Here is a 21,801-nt window from a genome sequence, read left to right as displayed (position 1 = left end):
CAGGTTCACGCTATTCTCCTGCCTCAGCCTCCCGAGAAGCTGGGACTACAGGTGCCCACCACCACGCCTGGCTAATTTTTTTTGTATTTTTAGTAGAGACAGGGTTTCACCGTATTAGCCAGGATGGTCTCAATCTCCTGACCTCCTGATCTGCCCACCTCAGCCTCCCAAACTGCTGGGATTACAGGCGTGAGCCACCGCGCCCAGCCCTTTTATTTTTATTTATTTATTTATTTATTTATTTATTTATTTATTTATTTATTTATTGAGATGGAGTCTTGCTCTTTTACCCAGGCTGGAGGGCAGTGGTGCAACCTCAGCTCACTGCAACCTCCACCTCCTGGGTTCAAGCGATTCTCATGCCTCAGCCTCCTGAGTAGCTGGGATTACAGGCATGTGCCACCACACCCAGCTAATATTTTTGTATTTTTAGTAGAGATGGGGTTTCACCATGTTGGCTAGACTGGTCTTGAACTCCTGGCCTCAAGTGATCTGCCCACCTTGGCCTTCAAAAGGGCTGGGATTACAGGTATGAGCCACCGTACCTGGCCTTATGACACCATTTTTATAAAATGAAAATGGCTCAGTGTTATTAGCTATTAGACAAATGCAAATTAAAACCACAATGAGATACTTCCATACGCCTATTAGAATGGCTAAAATAAAAACACTGACCAGGTATAGTAGTTCTGCCTATAATCCCAACACTATGGGAGGCTGAGGTGGGAGGATGGCTTGAAGCCAGGAGTTCCAGACCAGCCTTGGCAACATAGTGAGATCCTTGTCTCTACGGAAAAAAAAAAAAAAAGCTGGGTGCACAACTGTAGTCCCAGCTACTTGGGAGGCTGAGGTGGGAGGATCACTTAGGCCCAGGAATTCAAGGCTGCAGTGAGCTATGATTGAGCCACTGCAGTCCAGCCTGGGTGACAGAGCAAGATCCTGTCTCAAAAGGCAAAAGAGGCTGGGTGCGGTGGCTCACACCTATAATCCCAGCACTTTGGGAGGCCAAGGTGGGCGGATCATGAGGTCAGGAAATTGAGACCATCCTGGCTAACACATTGAAACCCTGTCTCTACTAAAAATACAAAAATTTGCGAGGGTGGTGGCGGGTGCCTCTAGTCCCAGCTACTTGGGAGGCTGAGGCAGGAGAGTAGCGTGAACCCAGGAGGCGGAGTTTGCAGTGAGCCAAGATTGCACCACTGCACTCCAGCCTGGGTGATAGAGTGAGACTCTGTCTCAAAAAGAAAAAAACAAAACTCATCTATAGAAAAAAAAAAAAAAAATTAGCTCGGGGTGTGTTGGTGCACGCCTGTCGTTCCAGCTACTCAGGAGGTTGAGGCAGGAGGATCACTTAAGCCTGGGAGGTTAAGGTTGCAGAGAGCTATAATGACACCACTGTACTCCAGCCTGAGCAGGAGAGCAAAACCCGATCTCAAAAAGAAAAAAAAAAATCAACAAAAAGATTAAGATGGTACATTTTATGATATACATGTATTTACCACAATTTTAAAAAGATTGGGGCCAGGTGCGGTGGCTCATGCCTGTAATTCCAGCACTTTGGGAGGCTGAGGCAGGCAGATCACGAGGTCAGGAGATCGAGACCATCCTGGCGAACACGGTGAAACCCTGTCTCTACCAAAAATACAAAAAAATTAGCCAGGTAAGGTGGCGGGAGCCTGTAGTCTCAGCTACTCGGGAGGCTGAGGTAGGAGAATCGGTTGAACTCAGGAGGCGGAGGTTGCAGTGAGCCAAGATCACGCCACTGCACTCCAGCCTAGGCAACAGAGCAAAACTCCATCTCAAAAAAAAAAAAAAAAAAGAAAGATTATATAGAAATTATAGATTATAGAAAAGGAAAACTGCGCCTTATAATGTTTAGGGATATGAACACATGATTAATTGAATTTCGTGAAGTCTGTGAGTTCCTGGAATGCCGGGAACTGATCCATCTTGGCGTCCCTGGCTGCCAGCACAAAGCCTGACACACGGGAGGTGTTTGGTGAGCACAGATGTGAGCAAGTGAACGTGGCTGCTTTGGGAACCTCGTGGCACGGTGGCAGTGTGCAACCTGCAAGGGTTTGGGGCAAACACACCTGGCTCGAAGCCTGTTCCCTTGGATCACAGGATGTTCTCATCCTATTCCAGTGAGTTCCTGATGAAACCTCTCACTCTTAGCCTGTGGCTGAGCTCCCAGGGTAGAACTCCAGAAACCAATCTGAGCTTTCTTGCAGAGCTGCAGCTGATTAACTTAACATCCTGGGGCGCAGCGTTCAAGGAGAAAAACAGGATGCTCTGAGAGAAGCTTAGCAGTGCTGTGCCGAAGCCAGCTCCTTCTGGTGGGTAAGAGCCTATTTGTTCAAGTTTTGGGAAATTTGGGAACTGGTAGTTAATAGCTATGATTAAAAATTAGTCCAGGCGCGGTGGCTCACGTCTGTAATCTCGGCACTTTGGGAGGCTGAGGCAGGCGGATCACAAGGTCAGGAGTTTGAGACCAGCCTGGTCAACGTGGTGAAACCCTGTCTCTACTAAAAACACTACAAAAATTAGCTGGGTGTGGTGGCGGGTGCCTGTAATCCCAGCTACTCGGAAAGCTGAGGCAGGAGAGTCACTTGAAACCGAGAGGCAGAGGTTGCATTGAGCCGAGATTGCACCACTGCACCCCAGCCTGGGACAGACCAAGACTCTGTCTCAAACAAACAAACAAACAAAAATTCGGCGAGGAGCAGTGGCCCACCCCTGTAATCTCAGCACTTTGGGAGGTCAAGGCGGAAGGATCATTTGAGGTCAGGAGTTTGAGACCAGCCTGGTCAACATGATAAAACCCTGTCTCTACTAAAAATAGAAAAATTAGCTGAGAGTGGTGTTGGGCACCTGTAATCCCAGCTACTCAGGAGGCTGAGGCGGGAGAATGGTTTGAATCTGGGAGGCGGAGGTTACAGTGAGCGGAGATTGCGCCACTGCCCTCCAACCTGGGCAACAAGAGCAAAACTCTGTCTTAAAAAAAATAAAGAAAGAATAGGGAAATATTTTCCAGTATTCAGAAACGATTATGTGATTCATCACAGAAGTCATCCACATTTTTGATGAGCAAGTGAAGTTCTTTTTTTTTTTTTTTTTTTAGACAGAGTTTCGCTGTTGCCCAGGCTGGAGTGCAGTGGCGTGATCTCGGCTCAGTACAACCTCCACCTCCCAGGTTCAAGCAATTATCCTGCCTCAGCCTCCTGAGTAGCTGGAATTACAGGCACCTGCCACCACACCCGGCTAATTTTTGTATTTTTAGTACAGATGGGGTTTCACCATATTGGCCAGGCTCTTCTTGAACTCCTGACCTCAGGTGATCCGCCCGCCTTGGCCTCCCAAAGTGCTGGGGTTACAGGTGTGAGCCACCGCGCCTGGCCTTGTTTTTCTTTTTTCTTTTTTTTTTTTTTTTGAGACGGAGTCTCGCTCTGTCACCCAGGCTGGAGTGCAGTGGTGCTATCTCAACTCACTGCAACTTCTGCCTCCCTGGTTCCAGCGACTCTCCCTGCCTCAGCCTCCCGAGTAGCTGGGACTACAGGAACCTGCCACCACACCCAGCTAATTTTTGTAGTTTTTTTAGTAGAGATGGGGTTTCACCACGTTGACCAGGCTGGTCTCGAACTCCTGACCTCATGTGATCTGCCCACCTTGGCCTCCCAAAGTGCTGGGATGACAGGCATGAGTCACCACACCCAGCTGGTTTCTAGAGTTTCTTTTCTTTTCTTCTTTTCTTTTCTTTTCTTTTTTTTTTTTGAGATGGAGTCTCGCTCTGTCACCAGGCTGGAGTACAGTGGCGAAATCTCAGCTCACTGCAACCTTCACCTCCTGGGTTCAAGCGATTCTCCTGCCTCAGCCTCCCGAGTAGCTGGGACTACAGGCACGTGCCACCACGCCCAGTTAATTTTTTGTATTTTTAGTAGAGACAGGGTTTCACCATGTTGGTCAGGATGGTCTTGATCTCTTGACCTTGTGATCCACCTGCCTCGGCCTCCCAAAGTGCTGGGATTACAGGAGTGAGCCACTGTGCCCGGCCTGGAATTGCTTTATGACTTTGTGCCACATCCCGGCCGATGGATGCTCATAATTATTTTATCGCTCTGCAATCAAGGATTTGCGCAGACGAACGGGAACTGCGAGGGAACATGGGAAAATGAAAGGCGTTTAATTGCGGGAGGGAAAGAGAACACATAAAATTTATTTTTCGCTTTCCCATGATTTATTTATTTATTTTTATTATTATTATATTTTGAGATAGAGTCTCACTCTGTTGCCCAGGCTGGAGTGCAGTGGCATGATCTCGGCTCATTGCAATCTCTGCCTCTCAGGTTCAAGCGACTCTCCTGCCTCAGCTTCCCGAGTAGCTGGGATTACAGGCATGTGCCACCATACCCGGCTAATTTTTGTATTTTTAGTAGATACTGGGTTTCGCCATGTTGGCCAGGCTGGTCTCGAACTCCTGACCTCAGGTGATCCACCCACCTCCACCTCCCAAATTGCTAGGATTATAAGCATGAGCCACCATGCCTGGCCTTACCAAGTTCTGATTGAAGTGAGATGCCTGTAAGAAAGATAAAGTTAAAATGAGGTTTTCACAATGTGTTGAAATCGCTCTGATCAAAGTTCCAAACCCAAGGTTCTAGAAAGTGCAATGACTTTTTTTTTTTTTTTTAAACAGGGGCAATTAAAAATTTCCCAGGCTTAGCAAGATCAAATGGGTGTGTGCAGTGCTCTCTCTGACATGCAATTTATGGAACTGTTTCTTCGTAAATGTGATCTCTGTACTTCCTGTGAAGCATTTGAGGTCCTGTTTGGAGAATTTGGTAAATAGGAAGTCTCTCAGAAACATAGGGTCTTCAGAAACGCATTTCAACTCTCTGGGCCTCAGTTTCCACTTTTCTTGTTTTAGAAAGACAGGGTGTCTCTCTGTCACCCAGATTGGAGGGCAGTGGCACGATCATAGCTCACCATGGTCTCTCATTCCCGGGCTTAAGTGATCCTCTCACCTTAGCCACCCAAGTAGCTGAGACCACAGGCACGTGCCACCATGCCCAGCTAATTTTTAAATTTCTTGTAGAGACAGGTTTCACTTTGTTTCCCAGGCTGATCTCAAACTCCTGGGCTCAAGCTCTCTTCCCACCTTGGCCTCCTAAAGTGCTGAGATTATAGGTGTGACCTATTATGCTGGCAATAAAATAATTTAAAACAATTTTGTTTAGAGACAGGATCTCACCTGGCACCCAGGCTGGAGTGCAGTGGCACAGTTATAGCTCACTGCAGCCTCAAACTCCTTGGCTCCAGTGATCCTGCCACCTCAAACTCCTGAGAAGCCTGGACTAAAGGCACCTCCCACCATGCCCAGCTAATTTAAAATTTTTTTGTAGAGACGGGGACTCGCTATGTTGCCTAGGCTGGTCTTGAACTCCTGTGCTCAAGCAATTTTCTCACCTCAGCCCCTCAAAGTGCTGGGATTACAGGCGTGAGCCACCATGTCCCGGCCATAAATTCAGTTTTTAACTCAGGCAGTGAGCTGTGGGTTTTAATTTGCCCACCGCAATACAGGGTGTGATTACACTGGGAGGCATTTGAGACATGAAACATGGTCATGTATGTGTGTCTTGTTTTGTTTTGCTTTGGGCCATGTTCCTTTTTGTTTTGTTTTGTTTTCTGAGACGGAGTCTCGCTGTGTCGCCCAGGCTGGAGTGCAGTGGCGCGATCTCAGCTCACCGCAAGCTCTGCCTCCTGGGTTCACGCCATTCTCCTGACTCAGTCTCCCAGGTAGCTGGGACTATAGGCACCTGCCACCGCGCCCGGCTAATTTTTTTTTTTTTTTGTATTTTTAGTAGAGACGGGGTTTCACTGTGTTAGCCAGGATGGTCTTAATCTCCTGACCTCGTGATCCCACCGCCTTGGCCTCCCAAAGTGCTGGGATTACAGATATGAGCCACCGCCCCTGGCCGGCCATGTTCTTTATTATGAAACTACTGTGAGTCACTTCTCTTAACGTTCATTGATTTGACACATTTTTATAGAAACCCTACTAAGTGCCAAGCATTGGATGAGCAAAACCCCTGCCCTCACGGAGTTTACAATCTGGGGGAGAAATAGGCCACAAATAAGATGCCAGGAAGAGCCACAGAGATTAATAAAGTGGGGAAGGAGCTTGGGTGCAGTGGCTAATGCCTGTAATCCCAGCACTTTGGGAGGCTGAGGCGGGAGGATCACTCGAGTCCAGGAGTTCCAGACTAGCCAAGGCGACATGGTGAAACCTTGTCTAAAAATTAAAAATACAGGCTGGGCGCAGTGGCTCACGCCTGTAATCCCAACACTTTGGGAGGCCGAGGCAGGCGGATCACCTGAGTCAGGAGTTCGAGACCAGCCTGCCCAACGTGGCAAAACCCAGTCTCTACTAAAAATTACAAAAATTAGCCGGGTGTGGGGGCGGGCACCTGTAATCCCAGCTACTCGGGAGGCTGAGGCAGGAAAATTGCTTGAACCCGGGAGGCGGAGGTTGCAGTGAGCCAAGATCACGCTGCTGGACTCCAGCCTAGGTGACAAGAATGAAACTCCGTCTCAAGAAAAAAAAAAAAGTGGGGAGGAAGGGGATAGAACTGTGGAAGCAGAGAGTTGAGGAAAGGTTGGAGTTTTTGCTTTTGTTTTGTTTTTTTGAGACAGTCTTACTCTGTCACCCAGGCTGGAGTGTAGTGGCTTGATCTCGGCTCATCGCAACCTCCACCTCCTGGGCTCAAATGATTCTCCTGCCTCAGCCTCCTGAGCAGCTGGGACCACTGGTGTGCACCACCACGCCCGGCTAATTTTTGTATATTTAGTAGAGACAGGGTTTCACAATGTTGCCAAGGCTGCCAATGCTTGACTCATGAGCTCAAGCGATCTGCCCACCTCAGCCTCCTAAAGTGCTGGGATGGGAGGCGTAAGCCACTGTGCCTGGCCAAGGTGGCAGGTTTTTTTTTTTTTTTTTTTTTGAGATGGAGTCTCGGCCGGGCGCGGTGGCTCAAGCCTGTAATCCCAGCACTTTGGGAGGCCGAGACGGGCGGATCACAAGGTCAGGAGATCGAGACCATCCTGGCTAACACAGTGAAACCCCGTCTCTACTAAAAAATACAAAAAATAGCCGGGCGAAGTGGCGGGCGCCTGTAGTCCCTGCGACTCGGGAGGCTGAGGCAGGAGAATGGCGCAAACCCGGGAGGTGGAGATTGCAGTGAGCTGAGATCCGGCCACTGCACTCCACTCCAGCCTGGGCGACAGCGCGAGACTCTGTCTCAAAAAAAAAAAAAAAAAAAAGAGATGGAGTCTCGCTGTGTCGCCCAGGCTGGAGTGCAGTGGCCGGATCTCAGCTCACTGCAAGCTCCGCCTCCCGGGTTTACGACATTCTCCTGCCTCAGCCTCCTGAGTAGCTGGGACTACAGGCGCCCGCCACCTCGCCCGGCTAATTTTTTGTATTTTTTAGTAGAGACGGGGTTTCACCGGGTTAGCCAGGATGGTCTCGATCTCCTGACCTCGTGATCCGCCCGTCTCGGCCTCCCAAAGTGCTGGGATTACAGGCTTGAGCCACCGCGCCCGGCCCAAGGTTGCAGTTTTAAGAAGGCTGTTGGGGTAGGTCTCAATGAAAAGGTGACATTTGGGCAGAGGTGAGAGTGTACCCCACAGATATCGGGGAAAGAGGGCACAGCCCACGCAAAGGCCCTGAGGCTGGACCACGCTTGGTGTTGAAGGAACAGTAAGGAGGCCTGTGTAGCTATAGCAGAGTGAGCAAGGGGGAGAGAAGGAGGAGGGCAAGATGGGGAGGGGGTAGGGGTAGAGGACAGGGCAGGTCATGCAGCGCATTGTGGACCACAGGGACGACTTGGGCTTTGACCTCCAAGGAGGTGGGAGCCATAGAGGGTTTCGGGCAGAGGAGGGACAGGCCCTGACTCTGGTGCTCCTGGGCGCCCTCTGCTGTCTGCTGTGGGGAAGATCAAGTTTGCAGGGCGAGAGTGGGAGCTGAGGAACAGGTTGGAGGAGAATGGGCTGGTTCAGGCCTGCTAAGGTGAGGTGAGGCTGCACCAGGTTGCATTTTGAACATGGAGCCAACAAGACTTTCCTGGTGTAGAGTTTTGCAGGTATGAGAGAAAACGTCAGGGATAATGAGAAATTTGGACCTGACCCCTCTGGAAGGATGGTGCTTCTGTTTGGTAAAATGGGAACGTCAGACCAGGCGCAGTGGCTCACGCCTGTAATCCCAACACTTTGAGAGACAGAGGCGGACGGATCACGAGGTCAGGAGATCAAGACCATCCTGGGGCCTGGCGTGGTGGCTCAAGCCTGTCATCCCAGCACTTTGGGAGGCCGAGACGGGCAGATCACGAGGTCAGGAGATCGAGACCATCCTGGCTAACACGGTGAAACCCCGTCTCTACTAAACAATACAAAAAACTAGCCGGGCGAGGTGGCGGGCGCCTGTAGTCCCAGCTACTCGGGAGGCTGAGGCAGGAGAATGGCATAAACCCGGGAGGTGGAGCTTGCAGTGAGCTGAGATCCGGCCACTGCACCCCAGCCTGGGCGACAGAGCGAGACTCCGTCTCAAAAAAAAAAAAAAAAAAAAAAAAAGACCATCCTGGCTAACACAGTGAAACCCCGTCTCTACTAAAAATACAAAAAATTAGCCCCGTGTGGTGGCGGGCCCTTGTAGTCCCAGCTACTCAGGAGGCTGAGGCAGGAGAATGGTGTGAACCTGGGAGGCGGAGCTTGCTGTGAGCCGAGATGGCGCCACTGCACTCCAGCCTGGGCGACAGAGCGAGACTCTGTCTCAAAAAAAAAAAAAAAAAAAAAAAAAAAAAAATTAGCTGGGCATGGTGGCACATGCTTGTAATCCCAGTTACTCAGGAGGCTGAGGCAGGAGAATTGCTCAGACCCAGGAGGTGGAGGTTGCAGTGAGCCGAGATCATACTACTGCACTCCAGCTTGCATGACAGAGTGAGACTTTGTCTGAAAAAAAAAAAAAGGAATGGCAGCAGGAGGTACAGGTTGGGGAGAAAGTGAGGAGCTCAGGTTCAGCTGTGTCTCCTGAAGTGGGCAGATCACCTGAGGTCGGGAGTTCCATACCAGCCTGGCCAACATGGTGAAACCCCTATCTCTACTAAAAATACAGAAATTATCTGGACATGGTGGCTCACGCCTATAGTCCCAGCTAATTGGGAGGCTGAGGCAGGAGAATTGCTTGAGCGTGGGAGGCATAGGTTGTGGTGAGCCGAGATCACGCCACCGCATGCATTCCAGCCTGGGCAGCAGAATGAGATGCTGCCTCAAAAAAAAAAAAAAAAAAAAAAAAAGGCTGGGGTAGTGCTTAGGTCAGAAGTTGGAGACCAGCCTGGCCAACATGGTGAAATCCCGTCTCTACAAAAAATACAAAAAAATTAGCTGGGTGTGGTGGTGGGCACCTGTAGTCCCAGTTACTCAAGAGGCTGAGGCAGAAGAATCGCTTGAACCCGGGAGGCGGAGGTTGTAGTGAGCTGAGATCGCGCCACTGCACTCCAGCCTGGGCAACAAGAGCAAAACTCCATCTGAAAAAAAAAAAAGAAAAAAAATAATAATATAAGAGGTTATCGGCATATTTATGAAAGGGCTTTGAAAATCCACACTGCTGTTCAAATTTGCTAGTATCTTTGACACTAGTTAAACATCAAAACATTTAATTCCAGCCGGGCGTGGTGGCTCACGCCTGTAATCCCAGCATTCTGGGAAACCGAGGTGGGCAGATCACCTGAGGTCAAGAGTTTGACACCAGGCCGGGCGCGGTTCCTCAAGCCTGTATTCCCAGCACTTTGGGAGGCCGAGACAGGCGGATCACGAGGTCAGGAGATGGAGACCATCCTGACTAACCTGGTGAAACCCCGTCTCTTCTAAAAAATACAAAAAACTAGCCGGGCGAGGTGGCGGGCGCCTGTAGTCCCAGCTACTCGGGAGACTGAGGCAGGAGCATGGCGTGAACCCGGGAGGCGCAGCTTGCAGTGAGCTGAGATCCGGCCACTGCACTCCAGCCTGGGCGATAGATCGATACTTCATCTCAAAAAAAAGGAAAAAAAAAGCCAAGCTTTCCCCATAGCAGAAGAAAGACTGGGGGAGGTTAGGTAGTTCCGGCCGCAGTAGAGAATGTCAGTATCTCTTAAGATCCTCTAGAGGGAGCCGGGAGCTGGGACGCGGGTCCATCCTCGTATCCCACCTCTTCCTGGTATCCCCTGTTCCCCAAGCAGGACCGGCCTGGGTGGAAAAGGTGGTGGGGTCAGCAGGGGTGGTCTCTGTCTTTGGAACTTGAAAGCCCTGTCTACTCTTCCAGAGTTGGGGACTTGGAGGAGAGGGGTGCCAAATTAGCACAGGGGCTGGCAAACATTTTCTTAAAGAGCCATGTAGGCCGGGCGCGGAGGCTCAAGCCTGTAATCCCAGCACTTTGGGAGGCCGAGACGGGCGGATCACGAGGTCAGGAGATCGAGACCATCCTGGCTAACACGGTGAAACCCTGTCTCTACTAAAAAGTGCAAAAAACTAGCCGGTCGAGGTGGCGGGCGCCTGTAGTCCCAGCTACCTACTTGGGAGGCTGAGGCAGGAGAATGGCGTAAACCCGGGAGGCGGAGGTTGCAGTGAGATGAGATCCGACCACTGCACTCCAGCCTGGGCGACAGAGCAAGACTCTGTCTCAAAAAAAAAAAAAAAAAAAAAAAAAAGACCAGCCTGGGCAACATGGCGAAACCCAGTCTCTACTAAAAATACAAAAATTGGCCAGGCATGGTGACGTGGGGGCCTGTAATCCCAGCTACTCAGGAGGCTGAGGCAGGAGAATCACTTGAACCCAGGAGGTGGAGGTTGCAGCGAGCTGAGATCATGGCCCTGCACTCCAGCCTGTGCGAGAGAGCAAGACTCTATCTCAAAACAACAACAACAACAACAACAACAAAAAACAAAACACAGACACACATACACACAACCACCCAGCTTAAACTGTCTCTGTTGCAACTCCTGAAATCTGCTCTTGCAGTTTGCAAGAGGCCTTAGATAACCTGTAAGCAACTGGGCATGGCTGTGTCCTAATACAATTTTATTTTTAGACACTGAAATCTGAATGTCACATCATTTTCTGTGAATACTACCATGAAATAATTTTTTTTTTTTTTTTTTTTTTGAGACAGAGTCTCCCTCTGTCGCCCAGGCTGGAGTGCAATGGCACGATCTCAGCTTGGAGGAAGGGGGGTACCAAATTAGCACAGGGGCTGGCAAACTTTTTTCTGAAGAGCCATGTAATAAATACACACACACTAAATAAATATACACACAGTTTAGGCTTGAACCCGGGAGGCGGAGGTTGCAGTGAGCCGAGATCACGCTGTTGCACTCCAGCCTGGGAGACAGAGCTAGGCATCATCTCCAAACAAACAAAAAACCAAAACAAGCCGGGCGCAGTGGCTCATGCCTGTAATCCCAGCACTTTGGGAGGCTGAGGCAGGCAGATCACGAGGTCAGGAGATCAAGACCATCCTGGCTAACATGGTGAAAACTTGTCTCTATTAAAAGTACAAAACAAAATTAGCTGAGCATGATGGCAGGCACCTGTAGTCCCAGCTACTAGGGAGGCTGAGGCAGGAGAATGGTGTGAACCTGGGAGGCAGAGCTTGCAGTGAGCTGAGATCACGCCACTGCACTCCAGCCTGGGCAACAGAGCGAGACTCCATTAAAAAAAAAAAGGAGAGACAAATTAGCAAATACGTGTTAAAGTACCCAATGTGTGGGGCAGTGGCTCACACCTGTAATTCCAGCACTTTGGGAGGCTAAGGCAGGTGAATCACTTGAGGTCAGGAGTTCGAGACCAGCTTGGCCAACATGGTGAAACCTTGTCTCTACTAAAAATACAAAAATTAGCTGGACTTGATGGCGGGCACCTGTAATCCCAGCTACTCAGGAGGCTTTGTCAGGGGAATTGCTTGAATCTGAGAGGTGGAGGTTGCAGTGAGCTGAGATTGTGCCACTGCACTCCATCCTGAGCAACAGAGCAAGACTCCATCTCAATCAATCAATCAATCAATCATTCAATAAAATAGAGTACCCAATGGAGAGTTCCTTTATATAACAGGAAGGCTTAAAAGAGCCTGGGTGGGCGGGGCACAGTGGCTCACGCCTGTAATCCCAGCACTTTGGGAGGCCAAGGCGGGCAGATCACGAGGTCAGGAGATTGAGACCATCATGGTTAACATGGTGAAACCCCATCTCTACTAAAAATACCAAAAAAAAAAAAAACTAGCTGGGCGTAGTGGTGCGTGCCTGTAGTCCCAGCTACTTGGGAGGCTGAGGCAGGAGGGTGGCGTGAACTCGGGAGGCGGAGTTTGCAGTGAGCTGAGATCGTGTCACTGCACTCCAACCTGGGCGACAGAGCGAGACTCCGACTCACACACATACACACAGAAAAAAAAAAATCATAAAAATATTTATTAGTGGACTGAAATGTCTTCTATCATTACTTTTTCCCTCTGGTAAATTGTAATATTTGTTTTGTTTTGTTTTTGTTTTTCCAGATGGAATTTCACTCTTGTTGCCCAGGCTGGGGTACAGTAGCACAATCTTAGCTCACCGCAAACTCTGCCTCCCGGGTTCAAGTGATTCTCCTGCCTCAGCCTCCCGAGTAGCTGGGATTACAGGCTTTACCACCACACCCAGCTAATTTTGTATTTTTAGTAGAGACGGGGTTTCTCCATGTTGGTCAGGCTGGTGTCGAACTTCCAACCTCAGGTGATCCACCTGCCTCGGCCTCCCAAAGTGCTGGGATTACAGGCATGAGCCGCTGTGCCTGACCTGCAATACTTTTTTTTTTTTTTTTTTGAGACGGAGTCTCGCTCTGTCACCCAGGCCGGAGTACAGTGGCGCGATCTCGGCTCACTGCAAGCTCCGCCTCCCAGGCTCACGCCATTCTCCTGGCTCAGCCTCCCGAGCAGCTAGGACCACAGGCACCTGCTACCATGCCCGGCTGATTTTTTGTATTTTAAGTAGAGACGGGGTTTCACTGTGTTAGCCAGGATGGTCTCCATCTCCTGACCTTGTGATTTGCCCGTCTCGGCCTCCCAAAGTGCTGGGATTACAGGCGTGAGCCACTGCGCGTGGCCAATACTTCTTTATTTGTATTACTGGCATGATTATATACACAATGTTCAATAAAATAAAAAATTTTTACTCTATTTCTTTTCTTGCCATTACTACTATTTGTTACATTTTATAATCATCACTGAAACTTTTTGTCATTTGGAGAAGGGAGTATTAAAACAGTGTTCACTGCCAGGCTCTGTGCCTCACGCCTGTAATCCCAGCACTTTGGGAGGCTGAGGCGGGCAGATCACGAGGTCAGGAGTTCAAGACCAGCCTGACCAACATGGTGAAACCCGATCTTTACTAAAAATACAAAAAGTTACCTGGTGTGGTGGCGGGCACCTGTAGTCCCAGCTACGTGGGAGGCTGAGGCAGGAGAATCGCTCAGGAGGTGGAAGTTGCAGTGAGCCGAGATCGTGCCACTGCACTCCAGCCTGAGCGACAAGAGCAAAACTCCGTCTCAAAAAAACAGAGAAGGAATGAATCCTGCCCACACCTTGATCTTGTGGACTAGATAGGGAAGCATGCGAAGGGATAATTCAGTTTCCAGGGCCTGGAGATGTGATCCTCCTCAACCCCCGCAGGCCAACCAACTCCCATAGGATGAAGCAGAGGAGACACCCCCTGCCTCTGCCCTGTTTCCTCCTCCGCCAACAGGAAGGATGCAAGCTGACTGCCTCCACAGCCAGTGGGGGCCTCCTGTCCCTCCTTTTCCAGGTGAGAGGGTCCGCGGTGACCCTTGGACCCACCAACCATAAAGCAATCATCGGGAGGAGGTGGTGGCGAGACTGGGAGGTGCAGACTGGACTGAGGGGTGTGGATAAGGAAATGAGATGGGGTAGGTACCGGCTCTCAGTACTGCCCTGCTGACAGCCTGTTCCCCTGAAACTGGGGGACTGACTTTTTTTTTTTTCCTTTTTCTTTTTGAGACAGAGTCTCACTCTGTTGCCCAGGCTGGAGTGCAATGGGGCGATCTCAGCTCACTGCAAGCTCTGCCTCCCGGTTCCAGCGATTCTCCTGCCTCAGCCTCCCAAGGAGCTGGGATTACAGGTGTGCACCACCACGCCCAGCTAATTTTTTGTATTTTTGGTAGAGATGGGGTTTCACCATGTTGGCCAGGCTAGTCTCGAACTCCTAACCTCAGGTGATCTGCTCACCTCAGCCTCCCAAAGTGCTGGGATTACAGGTGTGAGTCACCGCATCCGGCCTATTTACTTCTTCTACAGTAATGGTGTCATTCAGCATCTTCCTGTCTCGGGTGGGGAGTGTGGAATGCCTCCTTGGTCGTGTTCCCTGTTGGATCCCAGCACCCAGTACACAATAGGTACTCCATAAATAACAGTCAAAGGAATGAATGAACGAATGAATGAATGAATTCTCAAGCACAGTGTCCTCCATTCTTTAGGAAGGGCAGAGTGAGTCCCCCAAACTCATGGGATCTGGAGGTTCTGGCTCCAATGTCCTGTCTTCACCCACCCCTCTGAGAGCAGAGGCTGGAACTCCTGGGATCCACCCAGGACATCAGAGGGGAGTTGGATGCCTGGAGGGTCAGGTCCTAATCAGTGTCATCGCCCATGAGGCCGATCAGAGTCCCTCTGTGGCCTGCCAGCCTCTGGCTGGCCCCTGGCACACCCACATCACAAGCGTTATACTCACTGCCTGGCTGTATTACAAGGGAGGGAAGGGGAGGAGGGGGAGGAGAGAGGAAGGGGAGGAGGGCAAGACGGAGGAGGAGGAAGGGAGGAGGGAGAGGGGGAAGGGGAGGAGTGGGAGGAGGAGGGAGAAGAGAGGAGGGGGAGGGAAAGGAGGAGGGAGAGGAATGGGAAAAGAAGGGGAGGAGGGGTGGATGAGGAGGGGAAGTAGAAGGAGAAGGAAGGAAGCACGGATGAGGGGGAGGAAGAGGAGAAGGAGAAGAAGGAAGGGAGAAGGAAGAGGAGAAGGGGGAGAAGGGAGAGGTAGGGAGGAGGGGGAAGAGGGGAAGGTGGGGAAGAAGGGGCAGGAGGGTGAGAGACAGGAGGAGGGAGAATAGAGGAGGCAGAGGAGGAGGGAGAGAAAAAGAAGGAGGGAGAGGAGTGGGGAAGGAGGGGAGGATGAGGAAGAGGATGGGGAGGGGAAGGAGAAGAGAGAAGGGAGCAGGGAGGAGGGGGAGGAAGGAGAGGGGGAAGAGGAGAGGCAGGAGGAGGGAAAAGGCCAAGGAGGAGGGAGCAGGGCGGAGGAGGAAGGCAATAGGAACAGAGTGGCGAGGGAGGAGGCAGAGGAGGGGGAGGAGGGGGAGCTGCTGCCACCTGGACGCCCTCACTTGTTCCACCGGGAACTGGCCCACAAGGGAGGTGATCGAGGACCCCGGGGCAAGTCCCCCCCACCTCCCATCTGGAGCAGGGGACTGGGTGTTGTCACCTCTTCTGCCTGACTCATGTGATGGCCAAGTGAGTCATATCCCCTTATCAGCTCCTCTGTCCTCCTGTGCAGACTGGGGACTGTCCTTAACGGTCAGAGCTGTGCAGAGGCCAAAGGGCTAAGGCAACCGGGAAGGGACAGCCGGGCATCCGCTTGGCGTCACGGAACTGCAGCGAGACAGATTTCTTTTTTTTTGAGACAGAGTCTTGCTCTGTCGTCAGGCTGGAGTACAAAGGCAAAATCTCAGCTCACTGCAACCTCCGCCTCCCGGGCTCAAGCGATTCTCCTGCCTCAGCCTCCCTGTAGCTGGATTACAGGCATGTGCCACCATGCCCAGCTAATTTTGTATTTTTAGTAGAGACAGGGTTTCACCACGTTGGCCAGGCTGGTCTCGAACTCCTGGCCTCAGGCAATCTGCCCGCCTCGGCTTCCCAAAGTGCTGGGATTACAGGCGTGAGTCACCTCACCAGGCTGGAAGTCCCTTTTTAGCACTTTCCATGGGAATGCTCCCAAGTGTGGTTGGTCCTTTATCCCTGGCTTTACACATGAGGAAACTGAGGCAAGGGGAAGCAGTCGTTTGCCCACAGTCACAGGGGGGCAAGTGGCAGAGCCAGGATTCTGTCCAATAGACCAGATAGACTTTTTTTTCTTTTCTGAGACGGAGTCTCACTCTGTCACCCAGGCTGGAGTGCAGTGGTGCAATCTGCGCTCACTGCAACCTCCACCTCCCGGGTTCAAGCGATTCTCCTGCTTTAGCCTCTTGAGTTGCTGGGATTACAGGCGCAGGCCACCACGCCTGGCTAATTTTTGTATTTTTAGTACAGACAAGTTTTCACCATGTTGGCCAGGCTGGTCTTGAACTCCTGACCTCAGGTCATCCGTCTGCCTCGGCCTCCCAAAGTGCTGGAATTACAGGCATGAGCCCCTGTGCCCAGCTAATTTTTGTATTTTTAGTAGAGATGGATTTTCACCATGTCGGTCAGGCTGGTCTCAAACTCCTCACCTCAGGTAGATCACCTCAGCCTTCCAAAGTGCTGGGATTACAAGTGTGAGCCACCTTGCCCGGCTCACATAGACTTTTTTTTTTTTTTTTTTTGAAACGGAGTCTCACTCTGTCTCCCAGGCTGGAGTGCAGTGGCCTGATCTCCGCTCACTGCAAGCTCTGCTGCCACCCAGGTTCACATCATTCTCCTGCCTCAGCCTCCCTAGAAGCTGGGACTACAGGCGCCTGCCACCACGCCCGGCTAATTTTTTTGTATTTTCAGTAGAGATGTGGTTTCACCGTGTTCGCCAGGATGATCTCGATTTCCTGACCTCGTGATCCGCCCGCCTTGGCCTCCCAAAGTGCTGGGATTACAGGCTTGAGCCACCACGCCCGGCCTCACATAGACTTTTATTTATTCACTTATTTATTGTTTATCTCCACCTTCCTGAGGTATCCTCTTAAGTTTTCCAGCAGCTATATTTTAAAAGTTCCGGGCAAAATTAAATTTCACTTAAAAAATATATTTGGGTTCCAGCCTCGCCAACATGGTGAAACCCCGTCTCTGCTAAAGATACAAAAATTAGCCGGGTATGGTTGTAGGCACCTGTAATCCCAGCTATTTGGGAGGCTGAGGCAGGAGAATTGCTGGAACCGGGGAGGTAGAGGTTGTAGTGAGCCGAGATCACGCCATTGCACCCCAGCCTGGGTGACAGAGCAAGGCTCCATCTCAAAAAACAAAAACAAAAACAAAAACAAAAACAAAACCCAAAATGTAAATAATGATAAACTATTCCTTGTTTGATGACATCGTATTTTTTGCGCAATGGGAAACTCCTGTGGTTCTGGGCCAGCACGCTGTTGTATGCTCTGCTGGGTGGGTTTATGAGAACTGACAACAGTATGCAAACACATTAGGCAATGCAAGGCTTTATCCATGGACGTGTTCCATTGTCAAGCTTTTATTGACTTTACCCACTTGGTTCAAAACATGGGAGGGGCCGGGTGTGGTGGCTCACACCTGTAATCCCAGCACTTTAGGAGGCCGAGGCAGGCAGATCACCTCAGGTCGGGAGTTCGAGACCAGCCTGATCAACATGGTGAAATCCCGTCTCTACTAAAAACACAAAATTAGCTGGGCGTGGTGGCAGCCACCTGTAATCCCAGCTACTCAGGAGGCTGAGGCAAGAGGATTGCTTGAACCCGGGAGGCAGAGGTTGCAGTCAGCCGAGATCGCAGCCATTGTACTCCAGCCTGGGCAACAAGAGCGAAACTCAGTATCAAAAAAAAAAAAAAAAAAGAAGGGGCCCAGCATGGTGGCTCATGCCTGTAATTCCAGCACTTTGGGAGGCTGAGGTCTGAGGATCACTTGAGCCTAGGAGTTTGAGAGCAACCTGGGCAACATGAGGAAACCTCATCTCCACACACACAAAATACAAAATAGCCAAGCATGGTGCCACGCACCTGTAGCTTCAGCTACTTGGGAGGTTGAGGTCGGAGGATCACTTAAGCCTGGCAGGCAAAAGTTTCAGTGAGCCGAGATGGTGCCACTGCACTCCAGCCTGGGTGACAGAGTGAGACCTTGTCTCAAAACAAACAAACAAACAATGATGTGTTAGCAATAAAGTGACAGTCTACAGAGGGAACATGTACTTAAACACATTGCTGGAAATGACTGTAGGAGTTTTACTTTAGATTCCGAGTTATTGTTGCTTTGAGATATGTAGTCGTGTTCAGTGGATAAAATGCTATGAGGTCAATGGCAGTGAAAAGTCCTTCTGTCCCCACAAGTGCTTCTCCCTCCCCCTCCCTCTCCTTCTCCTTCTCTTTCTCCTTTTCCTTCTCCTTCTTCTTCTTTTTTGACAGAATCTTTCTCTGTCCCAGGCTGGAGTTTAGTGGCATGATCTCGGCTCACTGCAACCTCCACCTCCTGGGTGCAAGTGATTCTCCAGCCTCAGCCTCCTGAGTAGCTGGCATTACGGGCGCGTGGCACCACGCCCAGCTAATTTTTGTATTTTTTAGTGACTGGGTTTCGCCACGTTGGGCAGGCTGGTCTCAAACTCCTGACCTCAGGTGATCTGCCCACCTCGGCCTCCCAGAGTGTTGGGATGACAGGCGTGAGCCACCATGCGGGGCCAAATGTGTATTCTTATCCTCCCTGTTCACGGATACCTGAAATCCCTTCATTGAGGTGTACAAAAGGCTTCTAAAGTTCATGATAATAAGTATTGTTGGCCGGGCGCGGTGGCTCAAGCCTGTAATCCCAGCACTTTGGGAGGCCGAGACGGGCGGATCACGAGGTCAGGCGATCAAGACCATCCTGGCTAACATGGTGAAACCCCGTCTCCACTAAAAAATACAAAAAACTAGCCGGGCGAGGTGGCGGGCGCCTGTAGTCCCGGCTACTCGGGAGGCTGAGGCAGGAGAATGGCGTGAACCCGGGAGGCGGAGCTTGCCGTGAGCCGAGATCCGGCCACTGCACTCCAGCCTGGGTGACAGAGCGAGACTCCGTTTCAAAAAAAAAATTGTTATTTTTGAGACAGAGTCTCACTCTGTGGCCCAGGCTGGAGTGCAATGGTGCAATCACAGCTCATCGTAGCCTCAACCGCCCAGGCTCAAGCGATCCTCCTGCCTCAGCCTCCCAAGTAGCTGGGACTACAGGTGCCCACGACCACATCTGGCTAATTTTTGTATTTTTAGTAGAGACGCGGTTTCCTCACATTGGCCGGGCCGCCCGGCTAATGTTTTAACTTTTTTGTAGATATGGGGTCTTGCTCTGTTGCCCAGGCTGATCTGGAACTCCAGGGCTCGAGCAGTCTTCCCGCCTCAGCCTCCCAAAGGACTTGGATTACAGGCATGTGCTGCCGTGTCCAGCTCCAGCAGATCTTGATAAGAGAAGGGGGAGGGATCTCTCTCGAGGGCGCTAGGGCTCTCAAGAGTCATAAACGGGGTGAGGAGAGGCGGAGAGGAGTCCAGAAGTCAAACTTCACCTACTTGATCCACCCACTGTGACGGCCCTGGAAAAAAACCTCCATGGCAAATGCTGAATAAATATTATGACTGGGATCGCTAAAGCCAAAGCCAAGGCAAACAAAGCCCCTAAAATCCAACACAGAGCGGTTTAAAAGGAAATCAGAAAAATGCAGAGGTCGAGGGTGAGATAATTCTGGCAGCACCCAGAGAGGGACAGGTACTGTTGTTGGGGTCTCTCCTTGGGCCCCGTGGACCTTGGGGACCCGGATCGTTCAATGGGGTGGGGCCATCCTGGGCACTGCAGGTTGCTGAGCAGTGTCCCTGGCCTCCACCCACCCCACACCAGGGCCACCTCCCTTTTTTGTAACAACCACAGATGTCCCCAGACATCAACCAGTGTCCTGGGGACGGGGGCGTAAAATCACCCTGGGTGAGTTGCTGCCCTGGATTAGGGGATTCCATGGGCCCCCAAGAGACTGCATCCCGTGATCCTCTGCTCTGCTGAGGTCCCAGGAGGCTGCACACATTGAAATCCATGCCCTGAGTGGGGAGGGAGGAGGAGGTGAATCCCAGGAAATGGGATCCCCCGGGTTTATACCCTCTGCCTCATCAGGAGTTTATTCTGGTGTCTGATGTGAGCGGGGATCCCACTCAATTTTTTTCCAAATAGTTAATGCAGTCCTTCTCCCCCTGGACCCCGTGGCTGTGGGGTGGGATTGGTCTCTGGGGTGGGGCCGTCCTGGGCACTACAGGGTGCTAAACGGCATCTCTGACTTCCACCCATTCTATGCCAGGAGTACCTCACACTCATGACAACCACAAATGTCCCAGACATTGCACAGTGAGTGTCCTGAGCTTCAGCCCGGGAGGTTGAGGCTGAAGTGAGTTTTAATCACACCACTGCACTCCAGCCTGCCCTGGTGGAGGACAACTGCAGTAATATGAGTTAGTGTTAGATAAAGGAATCATATCGGGCATGGCATATGGTAGCCCCTTACTGAATTTTGGTTTCCTGAATACATATGAGTGATCCATTGAAAATTATAAACCAGGCCTGAGCCTCAGTTTTGTCAACTCTCCAATGGGACCAAGAAGAGCTCATAGCAAGTCTCAAGGGACAAAGGTCACCCAGAGGCCAGGTATCTCCAGCCAGGGCTCTGCCTGGCCTGCTGGGACTGCTTAATCAATAGAGTAAATCATTACTGATCTGCTGTTCCCCACATCTAGGAGGGGCACCCTGGAACCTGGGACCCCGTAACCTCATGCACTTTTATGGAATATCTACAGGCCGGGCGTGGTGGCTCACGTCTGTAATCCCAACACTTTGGGAGGCCGAGGAGGGTGGATTACTTGAGGTCAGGAGTTTGAGACCAGCCTGGCCAACATGGTGAAATCCCATCTCTACCAAAAATACAAAAATTAGCTGGGTGTGGTGGTGTGGGCCTGTAATCCCAGCTACTCGGGAGGCTGAGGCAGAAGAATCACCTGAACCCAGGAGGTGGAGGTTGCAGTGAGCCAAGATTGTGCTACTGCATTCCAGCCTGGGCGACAGAGCTAGACTCTGTCTCAAGAAAGAAAAGAAACAGAGAAAGAGAGACAAGAAGGAAGGAAGGAAGGAGGGAGGGAGGGAGGGAAGGAAGGGAAGGAGGGAGGGAGGGAGGAAGGAAGGAAGGAACAGAGGGAGGGAGGAAGGGAGGGAGGGAAGGAAGGAAGGAAGGAAGGAAGGAAGAAAGGGAGGGAGGGAGGGAGGAAGGAACAGGGAGGGAGGGAAGGGAGGAAGGAAGGGAGGGAGGGAGGAAGGAGGAAGGAAGGAAGGGAGGGAGGGAGGGAGGGAGGAAGGAAGGAACAGGGAGGGAGGAAGGGAGGGAGGGAGGGAAGGAAGGAAGGAGGAAGGAAGGAAGGGAGGGAAGGAGGAAGGAAGGAAGGGAGGGAGGGAGGAAGGAAGGAACAGAGGGAGGGAGGGAAGGGAGGAAGGAAGGGAGGGAGGGAGGAAGGAGGAAGGAAGGAAGGAAGGGAGGGAGGGAGGAAGGAAGGGAGGGAGGCAGGGAAGGAAGGAAGGAAGGAAGGAGGAAGGAAGGAAGGGAGGGAGGGAGGAAGGAAGGAAGGGAGGAAGGGAAGGAAGGAAGGAAGGAAGGAAGGAAGGAAGGAAGGAGGAAGGAAGGGAGGGAGGGAGGGAGGGAGGGAGGGAGGGAAGGAAACCAGGATGTAAATGTTTTTAGAGCAAGAAGGGCACATAAATCCCAACCTAGCGCATGGCATTTTGTCCAGCAAACAGAGAGCTTGATTTAGTCACCTATTTGCTAAACTTCCAA

General features: G+C 51.2%; 1 protein-coding gene across 1 annotated transcript in view; it reads left to right on the top strand.

Moving 5' to 3' along the window:
* Positions 1–9: 9 nt before the first annotated feature.
* CREB3L3 (cAMP responsive element binding protein 3 like 3) overlaps positions 10–21,801 on the top strand; it is a 41,969-nt gene continuing 20,177 nt past the window's right edge. The window contains 4 exon segments of the mRNA XM_073017111.1: positions 10–2,144; positions 2,232–2,340; positions 4,694–4,838; positions 13,722–13,854. Of these exon segments, the coding sequence (XP_072873212.1) occupies positions 13,741–13,854 (114 nt within the window). The 5' untranslated portion in view covers positions 10–2,144; positions 2,232–2,340; positions 4,694–4,838; positions 13,722–13,740.

This window comes from Chlorocebus sabaeus, chromosome 6 (assembly GCF_047675955.1).
Source record: "Chlorocebus sabaeus isolate Y175 chromosome 6, mChlSab1.0.hap1, whole genome shotgun sequence".
Classification (NCBI taxonomy): Eukaryota; Metazoa; Chordata; class Mammalia; order Primates; family Cercopithecidae; genus Chlorocebus; species Chlorocebus sabaeus.
This window is presented reverse-complemented; position numbering and strand designations above follow the sequence as displayed.